The sequence below is a fragment of the Octopus sinensis genome, linkage group LG3 (genome assembly GCF_006345805.1).
Source record: "Octopus sinensis linkage group LG3, ASM634580v1, whole genome shotgun sequence".
In the NCBI taxonomy this organism is placed as follows: domain Eukaryota; kingdom Metazoa; phylum Mollusca; class Cephalopoda; order Octopoda; family Octopodidae; genus Octopus; species Octopus sinensis.
In genome coordinates this window covers 129,617,594-129,640,901 of record NC_042999.1, presented here as the reverse complement: position 1 = coordinate 129,640,901, position 23,308 = coordinate 129,617,594, and the positions used below count along the sequence as shown (strand labels likewise).

Below are 23,308 nucleotides of genomic sequence, written 5' to 3'. Positions count from 1 at the left end.
GTTTTTCAGTAGAAAATGAAAACTCGACAATACCCTTGACTATGGACTGGAAGATTTTGAGACTTAAAACTTTACAGCCACACTTGTAAACATGAGTAACGAAAAAAGAAAGTTTCCTCTAAGAGTGCAAATCAATAAAAGTTTCAAAAATGCTAATAGTAAAACGAAAAAACCACAAGTGATCATTTTATGAGCAATTATTCAACTAGTAAGCTTGTCATAAATATTGATGTGTCAGGTATGGTGTGTGTGTCTGTATGTGTGTGTGCGTGTGTGCGCGCGCGCGTGAATTGTTTCAAGTTCTGTTTATGCAACAGAAATCTGTTAAGAATTACTTATAAACTATTCAAGTCAGGCAGCTGACTTTTTAGCAACCAACTTTTTCAACTCAAATATCAACTAGATTGTTTACAGCATTCACCAAGGAAACGTTACTATATTGTTTGTTGTCCCACTTCGGTTGTCCTTAGAAACTAACTTCAGGAGCGTCCAGCTCAAAATGCCTAGACACAAAAAGTGGGAAGAAGGACTCACATAGAAAATGTGTTGTTAGAAGTAATATATTACCTAATCATGTAAACCACTTCTTATTTTTACTTTCGACGAAAGAATCGAGTTAATATATATGTATGTCACAAATGAAAATATAAGTAAAAATACCAAAGTTATAGTATTTTAGGGTAACGTTGATAAATCAATCATGTCATCATTCAAAAGAGGACGCGATCCCTTCCCTTTCCCTCGACAAGCTAATGATGAAGAATTATCTGGAATAAAAAAAGAACAGGTTTGATAATTTTGTTTATTCTTGTTATTGCCTTTTAACATTTATAATAATTTCTGATTGTGTGTATAGGAATGTATAGATTTTAGATAAGTTTCAGCAAGTCGTTAATTAGCAGCTTTGAGAAATGTTCGATTAAAAACACAATGAAAATCAGCTTGGCTACCGATAAATCACGAAGAAATATTTACATTCCAAACAGCAGTAGACACAAATGCAAACGTACTTCTTTCACACGCAGGCGCGCGTGCACTCAATTGCACAGGTTCCTGCAACACACACACACACGCACACACACACGCACGCACGCACGCACGCACACACATACACACACACACACACACACACACACATATACAGACACAGACACACATACGTTTGGGTTTGGCACGTGCTGTGAATAAATAAAAACACAAACTAAGCGGCAGATATTAAATTGAATTAAGAAAAATATTCAGAACTTATATATGCATTCATTCAGATACACGAGAGATGGTCTCACAAAAGTGAAAATGAAAATCGTTCTATTTTATCCAATTTCTGTAAAAACTTTTTTATCGCTTTAATTTTCCCCCCGGTTGAACAGTGTAACACGGGCGTACACACAAACATACACATACCCATTGTCTTTCATACCCACGAACAGTCAAACACACTCACTGTGCCTAAGTACACATCGTTTTTCTTTTCTTTTCACGAATCGCTTATTCTTTTATTCTTTTATATGTTTCAGCCCTGAGGCTGTGACCATGCTGTGGCCAACTTATGTTAATGTGTGTGTGTGTGTGTGTGTGTGTGTGTGTGTGTGTGTGTGTGTGTGTGTGTGTGTGTGTAGGTCTGTGTGTCAGCTGAGAAAAAAAAATCGAGGAAATAATTTCTTGAATTCCTCTGTTATTGCCTGGAGGACTATAATGAATAATAGGAGGCTGAGGACTGATTTTTGGTGAACCCCTACTTCTACTCGGAATTATTTCCTATACTCATTGCCAACCCTCACCTTACTGACAGCATCCCTGTACAGAGCTTGTACAGCTCTTACCAACCACTCGTCTATCCCCAGTTTCTGCATTGACCACCAGATAAGGGATCAGGGTACAAAGTCAAAGGCTTTCTCCATGTCAACAAAAGCCAAGTACAGAGGTTTATCTTTGGTTAGATATTTCTCCTGCAATTGCCTTACCAGAAATATAGCATAAGTGGTGCTTCTGCACGACACAAAACCTAACTGCATCTCATCTAGGCTAACTCTCTTCCTAATTAGTTGGGCTGTGACCCTCTCTGTAACTTTCATCACCTGATTCAATAATTTGATACCCCTGTAGTTATTTCTATCTAAAACATTACCTTTGCCCTTGTAGCAGTTGATTAGGTATGAATCTTTCATGAACTACCTGATTTACGATGCAGGTGACAAGACTATAACCCACACCGCCTGATATTTTAATCATCTCAGCAGTGATTCCTAATCGGTCAGGTGCTTTCCCTGTCTTTATATCTTTAATTGCTTAATCTACCAGGGTACTGTTGATTTTGGTAGCTGGTCCCTCAATTGGGTCAACCTTTGGCAGACTCACCTCCTCCATTCATTCTCCACATTCAGCAGTCTTTCAATATGGCATCTCCAAGCCTCTTTCTTTGCAGAATCATGAAATGCTAGGGCACTATCATCCATGCAGACACATTTCTCTCCTATGACATCACGGTTTTCTCTCACACACTGTCTTGCAATCCAAAATACTTCAGTTCTTTGATCTTCACGTTGCTGAACATTGGCAAACTTCTTCTTTTCTGCTACACCCTTGGCTATATATATGCCTGTCTCCTAGCTTCCCTTTTGGCTATCTGATACATTCTTGTGCTACCCCAACTCTTCCAGGCCTCCCAAGCCTGTTTCTTTGTTCTAATGGCCCTGTCTAAAGTATTGTTCCAAATTTGGCCAAATGCGTTTTTCACCTGCACCTCTAAAATTGTAAAATGTTATGGTGACCGAAACACTGGTTGTAAAATAGTGATGGGGGACAAACACAAAAGACACACAGCAGATACATTTGTACAGACACACGTACACACACACACACACGCATGCATGTGCATGCACACACACACACACATCTCTTATTATAAAAGGCAGATTTTATCTGCCTCCCTTTGTCTCTTATAGAAATCTACAATATAGGATTTCTTCAATTACAATTTACCTAGCATTTTTAAGAGTAGAATACATCGGGTCGTGCCAGGTACAGTTTTTCAAATTTCACCCCCAATTAAGCAAAATTTCGAGAAAACTCACATTGTGGTGTGTAAGTGAAGTGCTTTTCTTAGTGTGGGCTACAACACACACACACACAAACGGAGCGAAATGCTTCACTCATGCTATCACTCTAATTTCTCCTCCTTTCTCTTTGCAAGTGTGCAACGATTAAAGTGAAAGTATTTATATAAAACGAGAGAAGTGTACCTTAAACCACTACTAAAAAAAAACAACACAGCAAACAGAAACAAATAAATACATAACGATTTACTCCTCACACAATTTCTTCAATTAGAGTTTACCTATGATTTTTCAAAGTACTTCCATTCGGTCATGGCATACAAAATTTCTTTCAATTTCACCCCCATTTCAGAAAAAATTTGAGAAAACTAAATATTTTACCATTTCACTCTTTCACTCTGCATATTACTCCCACTTCCTCTTTACACACATAGACACGCAAATATATAAATAAAATTGTAAGCTAACGTGTGTGTGTGTGTGCGTGTGTGTGAGTGTATGTGTGAGGGTGCGTGTGTGTGTGTGCATGTGTGTGAGTGTGTGACAGGGATGAGCCAGTCAGACTGGTCATCCTTTTTGCTAGATCACCTATGGTCTTATGTGCTACACCACTGGTTTTCAGTTCATATTAATCAAATTAATATTCACAACAAGAAGGAATATTCATTATAATACATCAGTTCCACACATTTACCCTGGTTCCATTTCGGACAACTGCACAAACATTTGCCATTTGACACATGTATGTAAACAAATTCCTTTCTTAAAAATTTCAATTCATTTTCTTTTTCAATTCATACAAAGTTTTTTAGGACGAATATAAGATCTAAAGTATATCCAAGTAGCAGAAAGATCGCCCAAAAGTGTATATAGATATTTAAATGTATTTATATATTCATCTATACACAGATGTATGTATAATGTGTGTGTATATATTTCCAAAGACGTAACCATTCACTCCGCACAAAGTTTTTTAGGACGCAAATAAGATCTAAAGTTATCTCTAAGTAGCACAAAGATCGCCCAAAAGTGTATATAGATATTTAAATGTATTTATATATTCATCTATACACACATGTATGTATAATGTGCGTTTATATATTTCCATAGAGGTAACCATTCAATCCATACAAAGTATTTTAGGACGAAAATATTTATATATAAAAGAAAGGTTGTGTGTCTGTCTACTCCGATTTAGATTCCTAACTACTCCCACATTTTGCGATGCAGTTTAACCAAAACCGGGTATCTTATAGTCGTGATTTATATCGAGCCCTTCTGGGTATTAGCGCATGTCTACGATGAGTCTACGATTTTACAAATAATTTACCATCATTTTTTGCCATTTTAATGCATATTTCTTTAAATAAAGGGAAGTAACTCTCAAACTTCACACCAATGTGCGTGCTCATATGCGACGTAATATCACATCAGCAGCATTTCCTCACACCCTCCTTGCACTTGGCGAAGGCAAAATACCAGGGGATGAAAATGGTAATATTGCCATCGATTCCATTTGTACCATTGTTAAGACGCCTTCTGATCTCAGAGATGCAGTGTTCCCAGATCTACAAGCTAATTATCAGAATATGGATTGGATTGGCAAAAAGGCTATACTGACCCCGAGGAATAAAACTGTTCACCATATTAATGATGAAATGCTAAAACTCATTCCTGGGGAAGTCTATGTATATCAGTCTATCGATACAACTCCTGACCCAGAGGACGTCATCAACTATCCAATAGAGGTACTCAATTCCTTTGAGCACCCCGGACTACCACCACACTTTCTCAAACTTAAAGTTGGTACCCCTATAATGCTCATCAGAAATTTGGTTCCCCGAAAGCAATGCAATGGCACACGTTTGATCGTTAAGTCCTTATCTCCCACCGTAAACTTATATCAATATTTGCCTGAATAATCATCATAATTCAGTGCAATCATTAACAGTACTTTCAAGCAATTCAACGCCGGGCAATTCTGCTAGTGTATAATAAGCTTCTTTCAGCTTCTGGCTATGAAATCCACTCACAAGTTTTTGGTTGGCCCAGGTCTATTGTAGAACACACTTCCTCATGGTGCTATGCTGTGGGCAGTGGGGCTGAACCTGGAACCATTTTGTTGGCATGTAAAGTTCTTATCACACAGCCAAACCTAATCCTCCACACAAATACACCCTGATAAATGTCTACATATACACTTCATTCCACTTTTTGTCTATCCACCCATTCACACACACACTTTAGCACTTGTCTACCACACACTTACATCCTTCTTAACTTACACAGTCATACTTACTTATTTATCTTTCCAAATTTTCAGGTATGTCTTCAACATGAACCATACCATATTTCCCAACAAGCTGACCCTTGGAATAATTTGCATAACAAACGGACATTACAAAACTCTCGGCGGCTATTTTTCTATCACGACCCCTTGGCTCCAAATGACAGCCTGGATTTTATTCTTAAATCAGTCTATGAACAAGATAAGGATCTTTTCAGTACCAAAGCTGACACTTTGTTGCAGGTGGAAACTATAACTGATGAGCATAGGTATATATGTCTATGTATATTTCTTAATATATATTTATTTCTTTACTACCCACAAGGGACTAAACAGAGAGGGGACAAACAAGGACAGACAAACGGATTAAGTTGATTACATCGACCCCAGTGTGTAACTAGTACTTAATTTATCGACCCTGAAAGGATGAAAGGCAAAGTCGACCTCAGCGGAATTTGAACTCAGAGCATAACAGCAGACGAAATATGGCTACGCATTTCGCCCGGCGTGTATATGTGTTAATATTGAATATATGTATTGAATATATGTTTCATCGTAATCATCATCATCATTTAATGTCTGTTCTCCATGCTGGCATGGGTTGGACAGTTTTACAGGAGTTAGCCAGCTGGATAGTTGCCCAGACTCAATTTGGCATGGTTTCTATGGCTGGATGCTTTTCTTAATGCCAACCACTTTACAGAGTGTACTGGATGCTTTTACATGGCACCAGCACAGACGCTTTTACGTGGCACTGGCAAGGGCACTTCTACATAGTACTGGCACAGGTGCCTTTATGTGGCACGAACCCACAAAACTAGGATCTCTTGACAGAGAATAGGATGTTGGGGACATGTCTGTATGCATGGATAGCTATGATTTTATTTAGCTTGGCATGTCTTCTCAAGTATTGCAAACCACCAGAAGTCTTAGTCCATTGTCATTTCCTCTGAGAGGCCCAACATCTGAAGATCCTTTCTCACCTCTTCATCAACAATTGATTGGTACTGATGATACTGACATCAGAAGAAGGAAAGGCAAATTTGACTTCAGCAGCATTTGAACTCAGAAAGTGAAGGGCTATAACTGAATACTGCATGGCATTTCATTTGATATTCTTACACTTCTGTCAACTGACCTGTAATATTACCTCAATTGTAAATGCTCTACTGAAATACTTGCAGTAGGTTAGAACTCAAAACTTTTGAGCTGAATACTTTATCCATTCAACTATTTTTTTAATGTTAAAATTAAAGGAAAGAGTACTGTTGTTCATGGCCCTATGTTTATGATGGAGAGCAGAATATCTGGTTATATAATTAATAATTCTAACATACAAGATTGGACACAATCTATGATAAAGGGATGGACAGCTGGTAAAGCAAAAAAAAAAAAAAAATTTCAGTCAGCTCATTCAGTGATTCAATAGATTCCAGATTGTGTTAGTGAAATGGAACATTATATATATATATATATATATATATATATATACAAGATAAGAAAATGGAGAAATACATCTAAATCAAATATCAATTAGCAGATAATACTCAAACACATACTTTATTAAACCACCACATAAGAGACTGTAGGGTTAGATATAAAAAGCAGAACAAATCAGTGTACATAAAGGAATGTACATAAAAAAAAAATTAAAAAAAGTAATGTTGTATAATAAGTAGAATATATATAAAAGAGAATATAAATATAAGTAAATATAAATACTTATTATACAACATTACTTTTTTTTTAATGTACACTTTTTTATGTACATTCCTTTATGTACACTGATTTGTTCTGCTTTTTATATCTAACCCTACAGTCTCTTACGTGGTGGTTTAATAAAGTATGTGATTGAGTATTATCTGGTAATTGATATTTGATTCAGATGTATTTCTTCATTTTCTTATCTTGTATTAGTAATTTGTGGTAAATCATTTTACCTTTGCCCATATAATACAGTAAATGAATTGATTACATTGCAATCATTAACATTTATGTATTAACTTTGTTGGGTACTTCACTAGCAGTATATTGGATATATGTTATCCCATGGAGGGTTGCATTTACAACCCCTATCTCAATTTGTATATATATATATATATATATGTAGAGAGAGAGAGAGAGAGTCATCTAAGAGACCATAAGTCAGGGTAAAGATGCACTTGTACATATGTCAGTAAAGGGGATATATTATTTGAAATGAATAGTATTAAATATCCATCATGGCTGATCTTAGAAATCAGTTTTGCGTAAAGAATACAATGGAATGTTAGGTAACAGTCTGATTATATAACTTTACACTCATCAGAGTTAACCAATATGGAAGGGAATATGGCATGTCATATTCCCTTCCATTTTGGCTAACTCTGATAAGTGTAAAGTTATATAATCAAACTGTTACCAACATTCCCTTGCATTCTTTACGTGAAACTGATTAGTAAGATCATCCATGATGGATATTTAATACTATACATTTTGGATAATATATATAATATATATATGTACTCATATGTGTGAATAATTGTGTTGTGAACAGTAATTCTATGAATCTTTTTATATTGCATATAGATATATTTTTGTATATTTTTTTAATTTTGTGAAGTTGTATTTCATAGTGATGAATGCTACCCCACTAATCAGTGTCATGTGAGTTGGATGGGTCTGCTGGAAAGAATATCACCATTTATCTTGATCTTTTGTACAGTTATATGTCAAACTCCGAATCTTAATATTTGTGCCTATTCATATCACATATCCATAGTAGCAAAGTTGTATGTCTATACTGACTGTTGTTTTCAACTCACTTGGGCTTTGCTTCTCATGAAGATTAACCTCACACAACCAACAGATCACGCTTTTCTCATTTCTTTCTGGTTTATGCAGATATTCCACATTCAGTATCTATGCAGCATCAATTGCTTCACACTGTTTGCTTCTTTTGTAAGCAGAGGGAAACAATATTTCTTTTCTTCCATCTTTCAATCACAGGGCCTCCCAAAATTGGACAGAGGAAGGAAGGGATAGAGTTCCCCTCAAGCCAGGGACCTGGCCTGAATACTTGCAGTAGAGCCAGAGCCTGCTAAAGCACTCAGCCAGGAGGTGGTGTTGAATCAGATGACAGATTAAGTCAACCTAGTTGACAATAACTTTAATCATTTTTATATACTTGTAGCTATTATATTACTACAACTACCTCCCTATTAATTATATGACCTAGGTAAACAAAACAATTAATCATAGTTTATGAGCCTCGTTTTACAAGTGCCCACTTTCTTTTTTTTATTTTACATGTAGTGTATCTGACATCCTGCTTCTCTCTTGATGTAATTAAGATTTTACTGCATCACTTTGTATCTGTAACAAGATGAGAGGTCCCCGCACTGGATGGGTGCAGCTCACATCCTTTACATTAAAATATTAATCGAAGGAAAGAGTCAAGACTTCCGATTAACTTCAACAGCATAAATATTTTATTTCTGGATTTGCAATATATACATTCTTCTTCCAGGGCGAATGGGCAGCCTAGGAGCTCGTCGCAGTAGTCAAGTGGAGTGAACCAAATCCTGTCTGTTCAAGCATAGTGGAGAAACACCGTGAGGTAGCAGCTTGAGAGAGCTGCTAAAACACGACTGTCCTGTTCGGCTGCCAGCATTTGAGAGGACGATACGAGGGAAATTTTGCTGCTGCTAGTTTTCTGCACATGCGCATGAGGGAGCTTCCGGCAGGCCTCCCGGAAGAATCCAACTCTGTGCATGCGTGCTGAAGATTTCCATGATGGTATCACTACATATCCATTGTACCCATATAAACACATATTTTTTGAGCTCTTATCTATCTCTAATATGCCCTGATTATATTTAGGGTTTGTTCTGCAATAAATCTTAAACATAAGATGAATATAATCTGTTGGATGTGTAATATTAACTTACATGAAAGGCTAAGTGCAAATGAGTTTAGAGAATGGCCCAGAATTAAAATATCAGCCAATGTAGATAAATAACTTCTCTGGTGTGGACATGTGATGTAGATAGATGATATGTATCTATTCAGTTGAGTGACTTGCCCAAACCAATGCTACTCTTCTTCACCAGATGTTTTGATCTTTCATGTCAGTCTTCATATACTCAACCTGATATCCAGTGTCTTCCACAAGTTGATCGATATATGCACTTCTTGGTCTGCTGTTACCTGTATGTCCATGCATGGGTTTCCAGGGAAAGAGATCACTGAACACTACATCCTTGCTTCTCCAGTAGTTTCCTGCATAACATGTTCTCTGATTATCAAGTTGATAGTAGGAAAACTACTATACAGTCACTGCTTTGTCAGTTGTTGTTAAGAAAGAGTGAGAACTGTACAAAGCATCCTTGTGTATGCACTGTCAAGTTTCTTTTCAAGTCTCATTTTAAGTAAACATTTATCAAAAATCTATTACTACTACTAACTCTATTGCCATTATGAATCTATTTATATAATAATATAATATGTAATGAACTTATTGTATACAGTGCTCAGGTGCACTACAACTCATTAGAAAAAGTAACCTAAACTGCATGAACAGTTAAACTGTTAACATCACTATTACCAATTAAGTAATTTTTACCTGTCTTTTCCATAAAAAATTTGTCATGATCTTTAGATATAATGAATTGTGCAATTATATAATGAAATGTACATTAGTCTTATAATACCAATCGTTTTTAATTAATATCCAGTCGGAAATTAGTTAATCGTGAAAAAATACCTGAGAAAAAACCACTGCATATGGATCATCCTTTAAATATTATACCCTCAGAAAAGATGGAAGATTTCAACAGTGTCAAATTAGCCATTGGTCAGTATTTATCTATGTTTCCTTACTTTATTTCAACTACTTTGGATCAAAATTAATTATTAAATGCTGTATTTTTTTTTAAACTTAATTTATGACTTAATAAGAAGAAGAGGAGCAGCATGCATATTCTTATTGCAGGACTTATGAGACTAGTCAGAGACAAAGAAGAAATAAGTTGCAACTTGTGGGTTATTCACAAACTAGAAATCTGGTCCAAATGCTTATCTGCTAAAGGTACCTCAAAAGTCAGTTGGTGGTGTTAAACTGGGCCATGAATTAAGTCTCACACTGATTGTAAGTACAGGAAGGCTACACTTTACTTAGGAAGTTAAAATAATATCAAAACCTGTCTTTTTTCTATATTTGGCCTAATAATTGTTTCTAATTTAGGCATCATCATAGTTTAGCATCTGTTTTCCATGCTGGTATGGATTAGATGGTTTGACTGGAACTGGTAAGCTAGAGAGCTGTACCAGGCACCAGTCTGATTTGGCTTAGTTTCTACAACTAGATGCTCTTCCTAATGCCAACCACTCCAAGAATGTAGTGGGTGTCTTGTAAGTGTCACTGGTGTGGGTGCCTTTTACGTGTCACAGGTACAGGTGCCATTTATGTGTCATCAGCATGGGTGCCTCTTACCAGTCACTGGCATAGGCATCTTTTACATGTCACCAGCACAGTCACTGGCACTGGCCGCAACTATGATTTCACTTGGTTTGAATCCAACAATTTTGAGGTGAGGGTGTTAGTTGATACCTCAACCCCAGTACTTGATTTGTGCTTTATTTTGTTAAACCTGAAGGGCTGAAAGATGAAATTGACCTCAGAGAGATCTGCACTTGGAATGTAAAGTAATACAGCCAGGCATTTTCCCAACACTTTAATGATTCTTTCTGTCCACTAACTTTGATGTAATAAGGAAAATATTACTTATTGACTAATATCTTTATCTTCTCATTATATATTTATTTCTGGTTAGTTATTAGCTTTTTATGTTTCATGCATGAAATGTTAACACTACCTTATTATACTTGCTAGTTTGGATTAAGTAATTTTGTTGTTGCTGTTGTTGTTGCTGCTGTACACTGGTTAAGATTAATTATTCATTAGTTGGTAGTAATTAGTTTTAATGGAGATACTATAAAGATTACAGCAGCAAAGGTGATAGAAATGTTAAATACAGAACAGGCTTACTCAATCTGGAAAATAATGGAGGCCTTATTGCTTTAAAGAAGGGTGTAAATTACTCTTGATTATCAAATAAAATAAATTAAATTCTACATATTGTTATTACATTCTCTTATAAACTATGAAGAGAAAATAAAATGAGAATTTTACTTTTGAGTTGGTTTAAGCCTTTTCTGGTTTTCCTCATTTTAAACTGGTTATCTCTTAGTGTTGTTATGAATAAGTATTAATTTAAAATGTTTCATGGACCACATGGGAAAGCTTTGGCAGGTGATGTATGGCAATGTGTTGTGCAGAAATGATTTAGTGCAATTTATATGCTCTATGTACAGGAATTGAAATGAAGGGGCAGGAACTTTTTTTTGTTTCGTTGGAGAGTGCATATATTCTTCTTGTTTAGTAATAACTAAACTGACACTCCATCAGTTATGATGACAAGGGTTCCAGTTGATTTCATCAACAGCACAGCCTGCTCATGAAATTAACATACAAGGGGGTAAGCATGCCACAGACATGACTACCCTCGAGATAATTCTCTAGGAGAATGCGAGAATCTGAAACAGAAACTCAACACAGCTTATAACATCCCACTGGAAGACATTAAAAAAAAATATGCCTTATCAAGAGGCAGAATGGTAGTACTCGTAACCTTCCCATAGCTATTCAGAGGGCATAACTCATGAGTTATCTACATCACAGACTCCATAAAAGGAATCTAAGGGCCACAGGTGGTAGTATTAGACCAGGTAATAGATTATATATACCACCAAAAGAAGCAAACTCTCCAAAATGCTTGGAAACAAGGAGCTCAAACTTCTGGTGGGGCTGACAAGTGCTGACAAGATTTAAATACTACATGTAAGGACATTCACTTGTCAGAAGCTTTTGCTGGGGAATTTAGGGCTGCAGACTGATTTAAGCAGAGATTTGTGCTTATAAAAACACCTGAGGGAATTTCTGAATTCCTTGTCACACTAGGCAGACATGAACATGTCTGTAAGTTAGAAGTTGAAGTTTATTGTTGACGCTTTTGATCTTTCTAGAAAGTTAAATACTGTTGGGAACTGAAGTATTTTATGGCTAAACTTAGGAAGGATAAACTTAGCAATGCCATTGTTTCTATGAATAACATACGAGAGAAGATCTCCAGTTGATAAAGTTTCATAGAAGCCTTACTGGTGGTCATGGAGGAGGCAGAAGGAATCAGGTTGTCAGACACGGTTGTTGATGATTACCTCTATCACCTTTGAAAAGTTGGAAGTGAAAGTAATAGATCAATATTTGGCAGAATCAGATAGCTTACTCTTTTTAGAAAGAGAGCACATTATAATATGTTGAGTAAAAGCAATTGATTAGTTTGGCAGAGAAAGCAGTTTTATTTAGTATCATTTGAGGATAATGGAAGGAATACTATCAAGGTTAGTGGCTTTCTGAGGTTGAAGTGCCTGGGAATGCTTTTATATGTGTTTCATTACATATTAATGAAACTGGTGAATTGGTGAAGAGGGTTTTGCCTCTTGTATGCAGTGTCAGGTTTTGCCTCCTGTATGCAGTGTGAGGCTTGATGCATAGAAGATAATGACTATGGAGGTTTTCTTTATGGGAATACTGCTAATGGTGCCTTCATAGTTAAAGTAAGGCAGGTAGAATGATTTTGTATAGCTGGTAGAAAGCCTTCTAGCAAGGGACCAGAATGATTAGCTGTAGTTTGGAAGACTGGAGAGATTGTAATGTATAAAGGTTTGCAATACATAAAGCTGTGCAATGCATTAAGGTTTCTTTGTGATGCAAGCTTTCAAATATAAGATGCATAAATTCACATATTTATACCGAGGTAAAACAACAACACAGAGGATGCAACAGTAAAGAATAAAATGTTTATTCTGGATGAAGGTTTGCATTCTTGATTACTCCTAGCTTAATTGTCACTCAATTGTTTAGAAGGTTTATATTACGCAGAAAATAGAGACTTTGAACAATGTGGAGTATAACTGAGAATTCCTGCAAGATAATCTGCTATATGCAAGGTCTGAATTTGAAATAGAAATTTGATTTAAATTTCAACTTGTCCAGTTCTTGGTTTCATATACTTTACAAACTGGAATTTCATTTTGCTCAGTTCATCTTCCTCTTGCTCTAGCATTGCCCATTATCAAAAGATTTTAAGGAAATTTTCAAACTTAGAAATAATCAGTTCAACATTTATTTTGATCAGTTACAAAGAAGCAGTTTCAGTTTGTCTGCTACAAAACGGTTAATTGAATTTAATGAGCAAAGGATTAAAACATCACATTCACAAACTAAATTACATTTTTTTCTCTCTCTGGTTATTCCTTGTTTAAATAAGCTAATGTTTCTTGGAAATATAAGAAAACTGTCACAGTTAAATGAGAGCAAGTATTAGCAACAAACCAAAAGATGCAACATTTTTTGTAATTTCTATAATTATTCTGATTATTCTTGTTTTATTTTAATAATTTTTTTGAATACGATGTGTTTGTCTATCTACTATTAGGACCTCAGCCCAAATGTGGCTCAGGCTGTATCTTTGGACGGAAGCCCAAATTTATTAAGGACGTCAAAATGTCAAAAGAGAAATAGTAGTCTGTATCAACAATATTTTATATAAGCACACTGAATTTCTGCATCTTTTTTTGTTTCATAAATTTTGAAAGCAACTTCACATACACGATTACTTTATAAATAATCCTAATGATGAAAAAAGAAAGATAACTTTACTTTGTATATATAAGATATATACTATTTTCAGTATTAATATTTACATTTATATTAATGATATGGTTTGTAATTTATATTAAAATTTCAGAGTGCAGCAATAATATCAAAATATCTAAAGTGAACAACAGTTGGGTCTTATTTTAAATGCACGAAGTTTATATATAGTATACAACGAGTATAAGAAAATAATATTTATATTAACCTTTAGCACACTGCATTTTCTCTAGAATTGTTTCCCCTGTCACTGCCCTGTTACTACAAGAGAGAAAACTCATACAATGACATGATGCCCCCACAGTGTGCTAAAGGTTAATAGCATTACTCAAAATTATTATCTCTGCTTAGTTTCCATTATATTAGTATAGTCTATAAAATAATTTATTGTAACCATTAGGCTACAAGTATTTGAAAAGCTTGCACTGATTTTAACGCCTATCTCTGCTTGTGGTTGTTGAGAGAGAAACACCCAGGCAGCAGAAAAAGCCAATTTTTAATTGAAAATATAAATCTCAGGTGACATAAAGCCATATGATAGAAAGGAAATGAAAAGGAAAAGTACTGATATTAAGAAAATTATGGAAAAATAAATGTAATGAAGTAGTTCCTTTTAATCAAAGATGGAATTTATTGAGAGGAACAAAGAGTGAACAGGCTGGACAGAAGCTATTTAGTGAAACATGAATGCTTATCTATCTTATATTTGTTTAGGTCACTTGACTGTGGCCGTGCTGAAGTACCACCTTGAAGAATTTTTAGTTGAATGAATCGACACCAGTACTTATTTTTTAATGCCTGGTACTTATTCTGTTGGGGTTTGTTTGTCAAACCACTAACTTATGGGAATGTAAACACACCAACACCATTTGTCAAGTGGTGGAGTGGGAAAAAATATAGACAAAGACACACAGATATATATATATATATATATATATATATATATATATATACAAGATAAGAAAATGGAGAAATACATCTAAATCAAATATCAATTACCAGATAATACTCAATCACATACTTTATTAAACCACCACATAAGAGACTGTAGGGTTAAATATAAAAAGCAGAACAAATCAGTGTACATAAAGCAATGTACATAAAAGAGTGTACATAAAAGAGTAATGTTGTATAATAAGTAGAATATATATAAAAGAGAATATACAACAGGCTTCTTTCAGTTTCTGTCTACCAAATCCACTCACAAATCTTTGGTTGGCTCAAGGCTACAGTAGAAAACACTTACCCAAGGTGCCACACAGTGGGATGGAACCTGGAACCATGTGATTGGGAAACAAGCTTCTTACCATACAACCACACATGCACCTATAAAAGGGAAAGAATAATGAGTCTCCCTGATGGGGAATTGAACCCTGGTCTCCTGCATGTCAGGCAGGGATACTTACCACAACACTTTTGAGGACCAGCTTATGTTTTTCTTTATTAAAATTCTTACAAAATACATAAATTATTTCTCAAAGGAAATTTTTTGATCTAAATTTGATATCACCTTTCTTCTTTCTTGGCCCATTCAAAATATCAATTCAAAACAAAGCTAAATACCAAACAACATATTTCTACTATAATGGGTTACTATTAAACTTTTTATTATTCTCCTAATAAGCCACATCAGGCAACAGAATGTGAAGTTCCTTTCTGGTATTATCACCAACTTCATTATAACCATCCTTAGTCATATCACTATTTGTTCTACATTTATTATATCACAAGTTTGAGTGTCAAAATTCAGAGATATCATTTATCCACGTTTTCCAATTTTTGCATGTCTCTTTATATCTTTCATTATTACTCATAAGTATTATTTTATATAAAAAGTTATTATTGTGTTTACCATCTTTCTTATGCACATTTTTGGCTTTCTACAACTTATTAATGTTGTATCAGGTATGTATATATACATAATGTTTTATACATTTTATTATATATATTATCAATATTTTCAAACATTCACATGTATAGTCATGCAAAAAGATGCTTACAAATATGCAAATATATATATGCACAAATATATGCTCTAATCAAACATACATAGGCATTTGTGTGTGTGTATATATATATATATAGTTAAAAGATAAAATTATGTATATATGTATGTATGTATGTATGTATGTATGTATGTATGTATGTATGTATGTATTTATGTATGTATGTATGTATGTATATATGTATGTATGTATGTATGTATGTATGTATGTATGTATGTATGTATGTATGTATGTATGTATGTGTATATATATATATATATATAAGCAGAACACACATCCTGCACAAAAATTCCTGATACATACATACATTCATACATACATACATACATACTACATACATACATACATACATACATACATACATACATACATACATACATACATACATACATATATATATATATATATATATATTATATATATATATATATATACATTTACACACATACATATACACACACATATAAGATATATATATATATATATATATATATATATATATAACTGATTGGTTTGGTAACACACACAAATATCAAATAAGTATGTATATATAAAAAAATTTAAGGTATGTATATGTCTTTTCCATATCTATTTAATTTCTCTTTGTTGTGTTTGCTTGCCTTTTTTGCATTCATATATACAATTTGTTCTAAAGCTAGCTGTGTGTGTGTGTGTATACATATGCATATACACACACACAGAGACACACATACATATATATACATATACACATATACATACATATATATATATACACACACACACATACACATACATATATACACACACACACACATACATATATACAGAGGTGGTATCAAAAAGTCCCCAGAGTAATTCTGTTGCACACCAACAGATGGCAGCACACAGTTGCATGTGCAGTGAGAGCTAGCAGTGACTTTCATGAGGCAGTGTGCCGAGTGACATAGCTATGTTTATTTTGCAAGTTGTAGAATTTATTCTTCTGTGATCATGTGTATGCTGTAGTCTGCGATTTTGTCATGGACAGGAACTTGAAACAAAGAGCCACTTGAAATTTTGCATTAAACTTGGGAAGTCTGCTTTAGAGACATTGAGCTTACAGGGACTAGGCAATGGGTCTTATGCAATGCTTCTAGTGGCACAGTTGCTTCAAAAGCAGAACATCCCTGGAGGTCGATGAGTGATCTGGAAGACCTGCCATGAGTGTCAACCCTAGAAATGTGGAGAAAATTCATCAGCTTGTGCATGAGGATCGTCAGAGGACAATCAACAACATTGCTGATGTTGATCTGTCATATGAGTCCATGCAGGCAATCTTAACATCTGAAGTGAACATGTGGCATGTTTCTGCCAAGTTTGTCGCCCACCTGCTGACCACTGAGCAGAAAGAATATTGTGTCAATGTTTGTCAATATCTATGTCAGCATGCCACTGATGACCCATCCTTCATGTTGAGGATCATCACTGGTGACGAGAGTTGGGTCTACAAGAAGCAGCAGTTGTCACACTGGAAGAGCCCTTCATCTCCATGACCGAAGAGGGCATGATAGAGCTGCTGCTCAATCAAGAGCATGCTTATTGCCTTTTTTTGAAATCTGTGGTATTGTGCTTTGAGAAGTCACCCCTGTCCCGTCCCCCGGCCAAACTGCCAATCAAGAATTTTACTGCAATATTTTGAAGTGTTTGAGAGGGGACATTTGGCAAAAGTAACCAGATCTGTGGAACATGAAGAATTGGATTCTTCACGATGACAATGCACCCTGTCACTGAGCTCTCCTCACTCATGGAGTTTCTCCCCCAAAACAACATGGTATTGCTTACGCACCCACCCTATTCACCAGGTTTACCATCAGTGGACTTCCATCTTTTCCCCAAGATGGAAAGGCAGCTCAAAGGTCACTGTTTTAACACTGTTGTCAAGATCCAAAGTGAATCACAGAAGATTCTTGACTCTCTTATTGAAAACAACTTCCAGGCTGAATTCCAAAAGTGGCAGCCACACTGGGACTGGTGTATTGTTGTGTAAGGTGACTATTTTGAAGGAGAAGAGGTTAAAACTTTAAGCATAACTAATCTGGGAACTTTTTTGATACCACTTCTTCCATATACACATTTATACATATACATATACTGATATACATACATATTCTGTTGTGTCTGGGGAGAGTCATTCTTTTTTAGTGCCTTATTATTTAAATAATAAGTGTGTTAAATAATAAGGCGCTAAAAGAGAATGACAACAGAATATGCTTCAACACACGAACTCATATAAAGAATCTTGCAAACCAAATCCAAAACCGAAACATACATATACAGATATACATACATATACAGATATACATGCATATATATTTACACACACACATACACATGAAAATATTTATTTCCATATTCACACATTATATGAATGTTTACACACACATAAGAAAATCTGTACTACTTTGATAGTTGTTCTAATGTTACTTGTATGTAAAGAAATAAATTATTCTTTAAGACATTCTGTAAATTAGATTGAATTACTTAATTTTTTTTTTTACTGACAGATATTTGCTATGTTGAAATAAATAGGTGTAGACTGTGTGTTTAGTGGGGGAGCTCTTTATTTTTATATTGATTTTGTGTTCACTTTGTAAAAACAGATTTGGATTAATTCAATGTATGTAATTAAGCTTAGTATTATCATTTTGTGTTCATCTAAGATGACTTACAACTACATGTTCTTTCTTTCTTTCAATCATTCATTCTTTATTTATTTATTATTTAAGAAATCAAATCTTTTAAAGGTTAATGACATTTTTTAAAAAACTTAATGAGTAAGTACTGTTCTAGGACTCATAGAGACAGTTACCCAGTTTCCATGGTGCATAAATGACTGAGATCATAGTATTCCCCCTGAATGTGAAGTCAGTCCATTGCAGGGTTACACACATTTACAGCTGAGTGGACTGGGCCAATGTAAAATGAAGCATTTTGCTCAACAGCACAATACGTTATCCAGTCCAGGAATCAAAACTATGATTTTGTGACTGTGAGTGCAATATCCTAATCCCTAGACCCTATGCCTTCCAGCAATTTAATAAGTAGAATGTTTTGTATACTGGAACCAGTACCGAGAAGATCTCTAGTAAATCATAAATCTAGTTTAAGCTGTCATTGGTTGGTTTGAGCCACAAATCTTAGCATGGAAATAAATTTATTTGCAGTTTTCTACATAGTACAGTTTACATGGAAATAAACTTATTTGAAGTCTTCCACATAGTATAGTCTTTTGCATGCAAAAGGCTCTGAGTTTGAACCCTGGCATCTCTAGAATATGTTTTGGTGTGTTTACATCCCTGTAACTTAGTTGTTTGGCAAAACATACCGATAGAATAAGTGCCAGACTTTAAAAAAAAAATCAAGTACTAGGGTTGATTCATTTGACTACAGATTCTTGAAGGTGGTGACCCTACATGGCTGCAGTCTAATGACTGAAACAAGTAAAAAATAAAAGATATTTCATTCCAATATAGGCACAAGGCCTGAAATTTGTGGTCAGGGTAGTCAATTATGTAGATCCCCAGTACTTGAATAGTACTTATTTTATTGATTCTGAAAGGATGAAAAGCAAAGTTGGTCTCAATAGCCCCCAAAATTCCACTGAGCATTTTATCCAACACACTAATGATTCTGTCACTTTATGCCTTCCTTCATACTTGTAATATCCAATATCATTCTTTAAAGATTGAAATTTTGAGCTGTTTTAAGTACTTCCAGTGTCATCATCGTTGTTGTTGTTGTTGTTGTTGTTATCATTATCATTATTATTATTATTATTGATATTAAGCATCCATTTTCCATGCTGACATGGTTTGGGCAAGCCAGGAACCCAGCTCTATATGTGTCCTGGATATTGTTGTCAATAAGTATGATTTAAAAGCTATTAAAATCTTAACTATTTCAGGTTTTACAACTAAAGAAATGGTTATCTAATAATTCCCCAGCCACTGAAAATGTATTGATTTTGTTCTGAATGTAATAGGAACTTTATTTAAAAAAAAATATATTCTTTAACTGAACAAATATATAGAGTGACTTTCAAAAGCTCTTTATGGTCTATTTTGCTGTCTTAACAGCCATTTGAAGCATTTATCCAGATGATGCATATGTTTAATCTCTGTAAGCCAGTCATGGGCAAACTGTAGCCTGCGGGTATTTCAGAATGGCACACCAATGAAAAATTATTTTAAGATATTTTAGTAGTGCAGCCTGCCTGATGATGAGTCATATTTCATACAGCTAGCTTTTTGTAGAAGGTTGCTCATGCCCGCTCTGTCAAAAAAAAAAATCTATTGAGACAACAATGCAATGTCTACTTGATCACTCAACTTGCTAGAAATAGAAGATAAGTCGCCCTCAAATCACATCCTATTGTTTTAAAAATAGGGAGGACATACTGGACACTGTAGTCTTGGATATACAAAAAAATGGTGGTATGGTGACAGTTTAATCATAGGCATGTCCAGTCAGGCTTGACCTACAGCTAAGCAAGAAAATGCTTTTAAATCTATAAAATTTTCGCATAAATCAATAAGTGTCACTATCTGAAAAAACAGTATATATCTCTCTTGTATTTTTTCTGCAAAAATGAAATATTAATGATTTCTCTTAATCATTTTGTTTTTCATTATGCTAACTAAAAATAATATTTATTGCATACATTGACATAATTTTTTTTTTAATCATCCAACACCAATTGGTGACATTATGAAGTTCTTCCATGTATCACAGTCTTGCATTATGTTCATAAAGACACTGTCATATAGTCCAACGTCTTCCTCAATGATTTTCTTAGGGGTCAGGTTTGTGTAATCACGTCTATGAGTGACATTGGGGAACCATAATAGAATTCTTGCAACAGCTCCACTGTATTTCATTACATGTCCAGCAAGAACCAGACAATATTTTCTTATGACAGTTGAGATCTTTGGAAGATGCCCATATAAGATCTTGTTAGTTGTGTGTGAGTGCCAAGAGATATTAAAGGCAGTACACAAGAGAGAAGTGTGGTCACCACTTAACTTCCTTGTCAGTGCAGATATTTGGTACAATATACAAACCTGAAAATAGTTAAAACATTTTAAAGTTCCAATACTCAGGGGTAAGGAGAAAGATATTGGATACAAAGATCACTGGAAGTTAGCATTCATTGTCATTGCAACTTTCTGTGATAGTATGCCCAAATATAAGTAAGAAAAATAATTCAAGCTACAATCACTATGGATATTTGCTAAAGGTGCAGGCCACTGCAGTTCATAGGAATATATTGAGTAAAAAATATGTTATGCTGATATACTGAGATTTGTTGTTTGTTTTCTTTCCTTATTACCAAATGGCAAATAAGCTTTGAATTCACTTTAGTTCTGGGGAAATAATAATAATTATTATCATTAAGACTCTTTTTATAATCTTTTGTTTTTCAGAATCATACCATACTCAAATAACAAACCGGGGATACTCTCGAAAGCCTGATGGAGGATATTACTCTACTTAACACATTTGATATATTGTACTGTATTACAATAGATATCAGACAAATTTCGAGGTTCTATGAGTTTCTGGACAGCTAAAGTGTTTCTTGTTTCCCAGTGAACATATAACATTCAAAGGACAATGTTATTTTGGCAAAAGTTTAAGCAATAAAATAAAGTACAATTTTATATACTGAAAAGTTTGACTCTTTATTCTACTGGAATTTATTGATGAATTTCTGATATGCAGATAATTATACCAAATAAGTGTGTGTATGTGAATGTCTATATATATGTGTTCTCTTATATTTTTAATTATTTGAAGTTTTCCTGTAAGGGAGGAGTGGTTTCTAACAAAGATACAAAGCTCTATCATTGGAATGTAGATTACAAAAACAAATTCACATTTTGAAGTTGAGGAGAGTTTTGTAAATTTTACTATTCTGCTTATAGAATGTTTTTATTTGCAATGTCTGAGTTAGCTGATAGATTTCTTTTTTTGTCTGAAAAGCCCAACTTAACCAAATTGACACTTTTGGTGTAAATGTGAATTTATAACCAGAGTATAGAATCTAGAAGTTTTAAAGCAATTGTCTCTCTCTAATTTTCAAACAGATATTCACATTGGCCAAGCAGCTAACCTCTATGATGGTACATACTTTTGCTTATCTGTTCCAAACAACAATATATGACCTGTTATATTTGCACCTGGTAGAAATTTTGATGGGAATATTCCACAAACATTCCTTCTAGTGTTAATGTATGTACTCAGTGACATAGGATTTCTCTATATTTACTCCAGGAGTTTTTTTTCTTTTGCAAATTGAAGTTCTTTACCACATAGCCATGGCTATGTATTCATCTTACTGGTATCTTATAGGATGTGTGTGTGTGTGTGTGTGTGTGCATGCACATGCATGCGCACTTGTACGTGCGTGCATGTGTGTGTGTGTGTGGGGGGAGCAATGGTGGAGTGCTTGAAACTTCTCAGTATTGTTATTTTTAGTTGCCCATTTGTATATTGCATGCGGGTTGTTTTGCAGTTTTAATATGTCACCAGGGTTCTTGACAGCCTATGATACTTTTGTATCATCAGTGTAGGTGGTGAGAGTGGTTGTCTGTATGGCTGAGGGTATGGATGAGATAGCCACCACAAACAGTAATGGTCCCAGTACAGTTCCTTGAAGACCTTTGCTATGAATTGATGTCTCTCCAGAGAGAGCACCATTGGCTGCAACTGTCTGACTTCTGCCGTTTAGAAAGTCATGCAACCACTCTCCCAGTTTTCCAATGATACCAAGTTCATGTAGTCTGTGATGTATCATCCCATGATCAACTTTGTCAAAGGCTTTGACAAAGTCAAGATATATCACATCCACATTTGAGTTGTTGAGCTGTTGTTTCACCACCCAGTCACAATGCTGTGGTAGCTGTGTGAGGTAGCTTCTCCCCAGATGGAAGTCATGTTGTTTATGAGCAAATTATTTTATTCCAGGAATGTGATCAACCTCCTTCTGACAATGTGTTCCATGACCTTGCTAATGTAAGTAATACGAACGCACGTGATCGCATTGTGTAGGGAATACGATCGCACGTGGTCATATTCTTAACAAATTATTGTAAGCCATAAATACAATGCAGTACAAAAAGAACATAGGTGAATTGACGACAAAACCGTTCCACCGTTTGAGAGAAGATAAGATTTTATTTAC

The 23,308-nt window shown here is 34.8% G+C and overlaps 1 protein-coding gene across 2 annotated transcripts; it reads left to right on the top strand.

Moving 5' to 3' along the window:
* Positions 1 to 345: 345 nt before the first annotated feature.
* Positions 346 to 21,785, top strand: LOC115209956 (uncharacterized protein C1orf194 homolog). 2 transcript variants are annotated; one of them, XM_036501316.1, is made up of 5 exons: positions 346 to 787; positions 5,380 to 5,612; positions 10,059 to 10,177; positions 13,881 to 13,968; positions 21,549 to 21,785. In XM_036501316.1, exons 1-4 carry the CDS (start codon positions 701 to 703, stop codon positions 13,964 to 13,966), a joined length of 525 nt encoding a protein of 174 aa, XP_036357209.1. In that variant the 5' UTR covers positions 346 to 700; the 3' UTR covers positions 13,967 to 13,968; positions 21,549 to 21,785. The 2 variants fall into 2 exon arrangements, with proteins under 2 accessions (XP_036357209.1, XP_029634458.1); XM_029778598.2 differs by lacking the exon at positions 13,881 to 13,968 and having other exon boundaries at positions 354 to 787.
* The last annotated feature ends 1,523 nt before the right edge of the window (positions 21,786 to 23,308 follow it).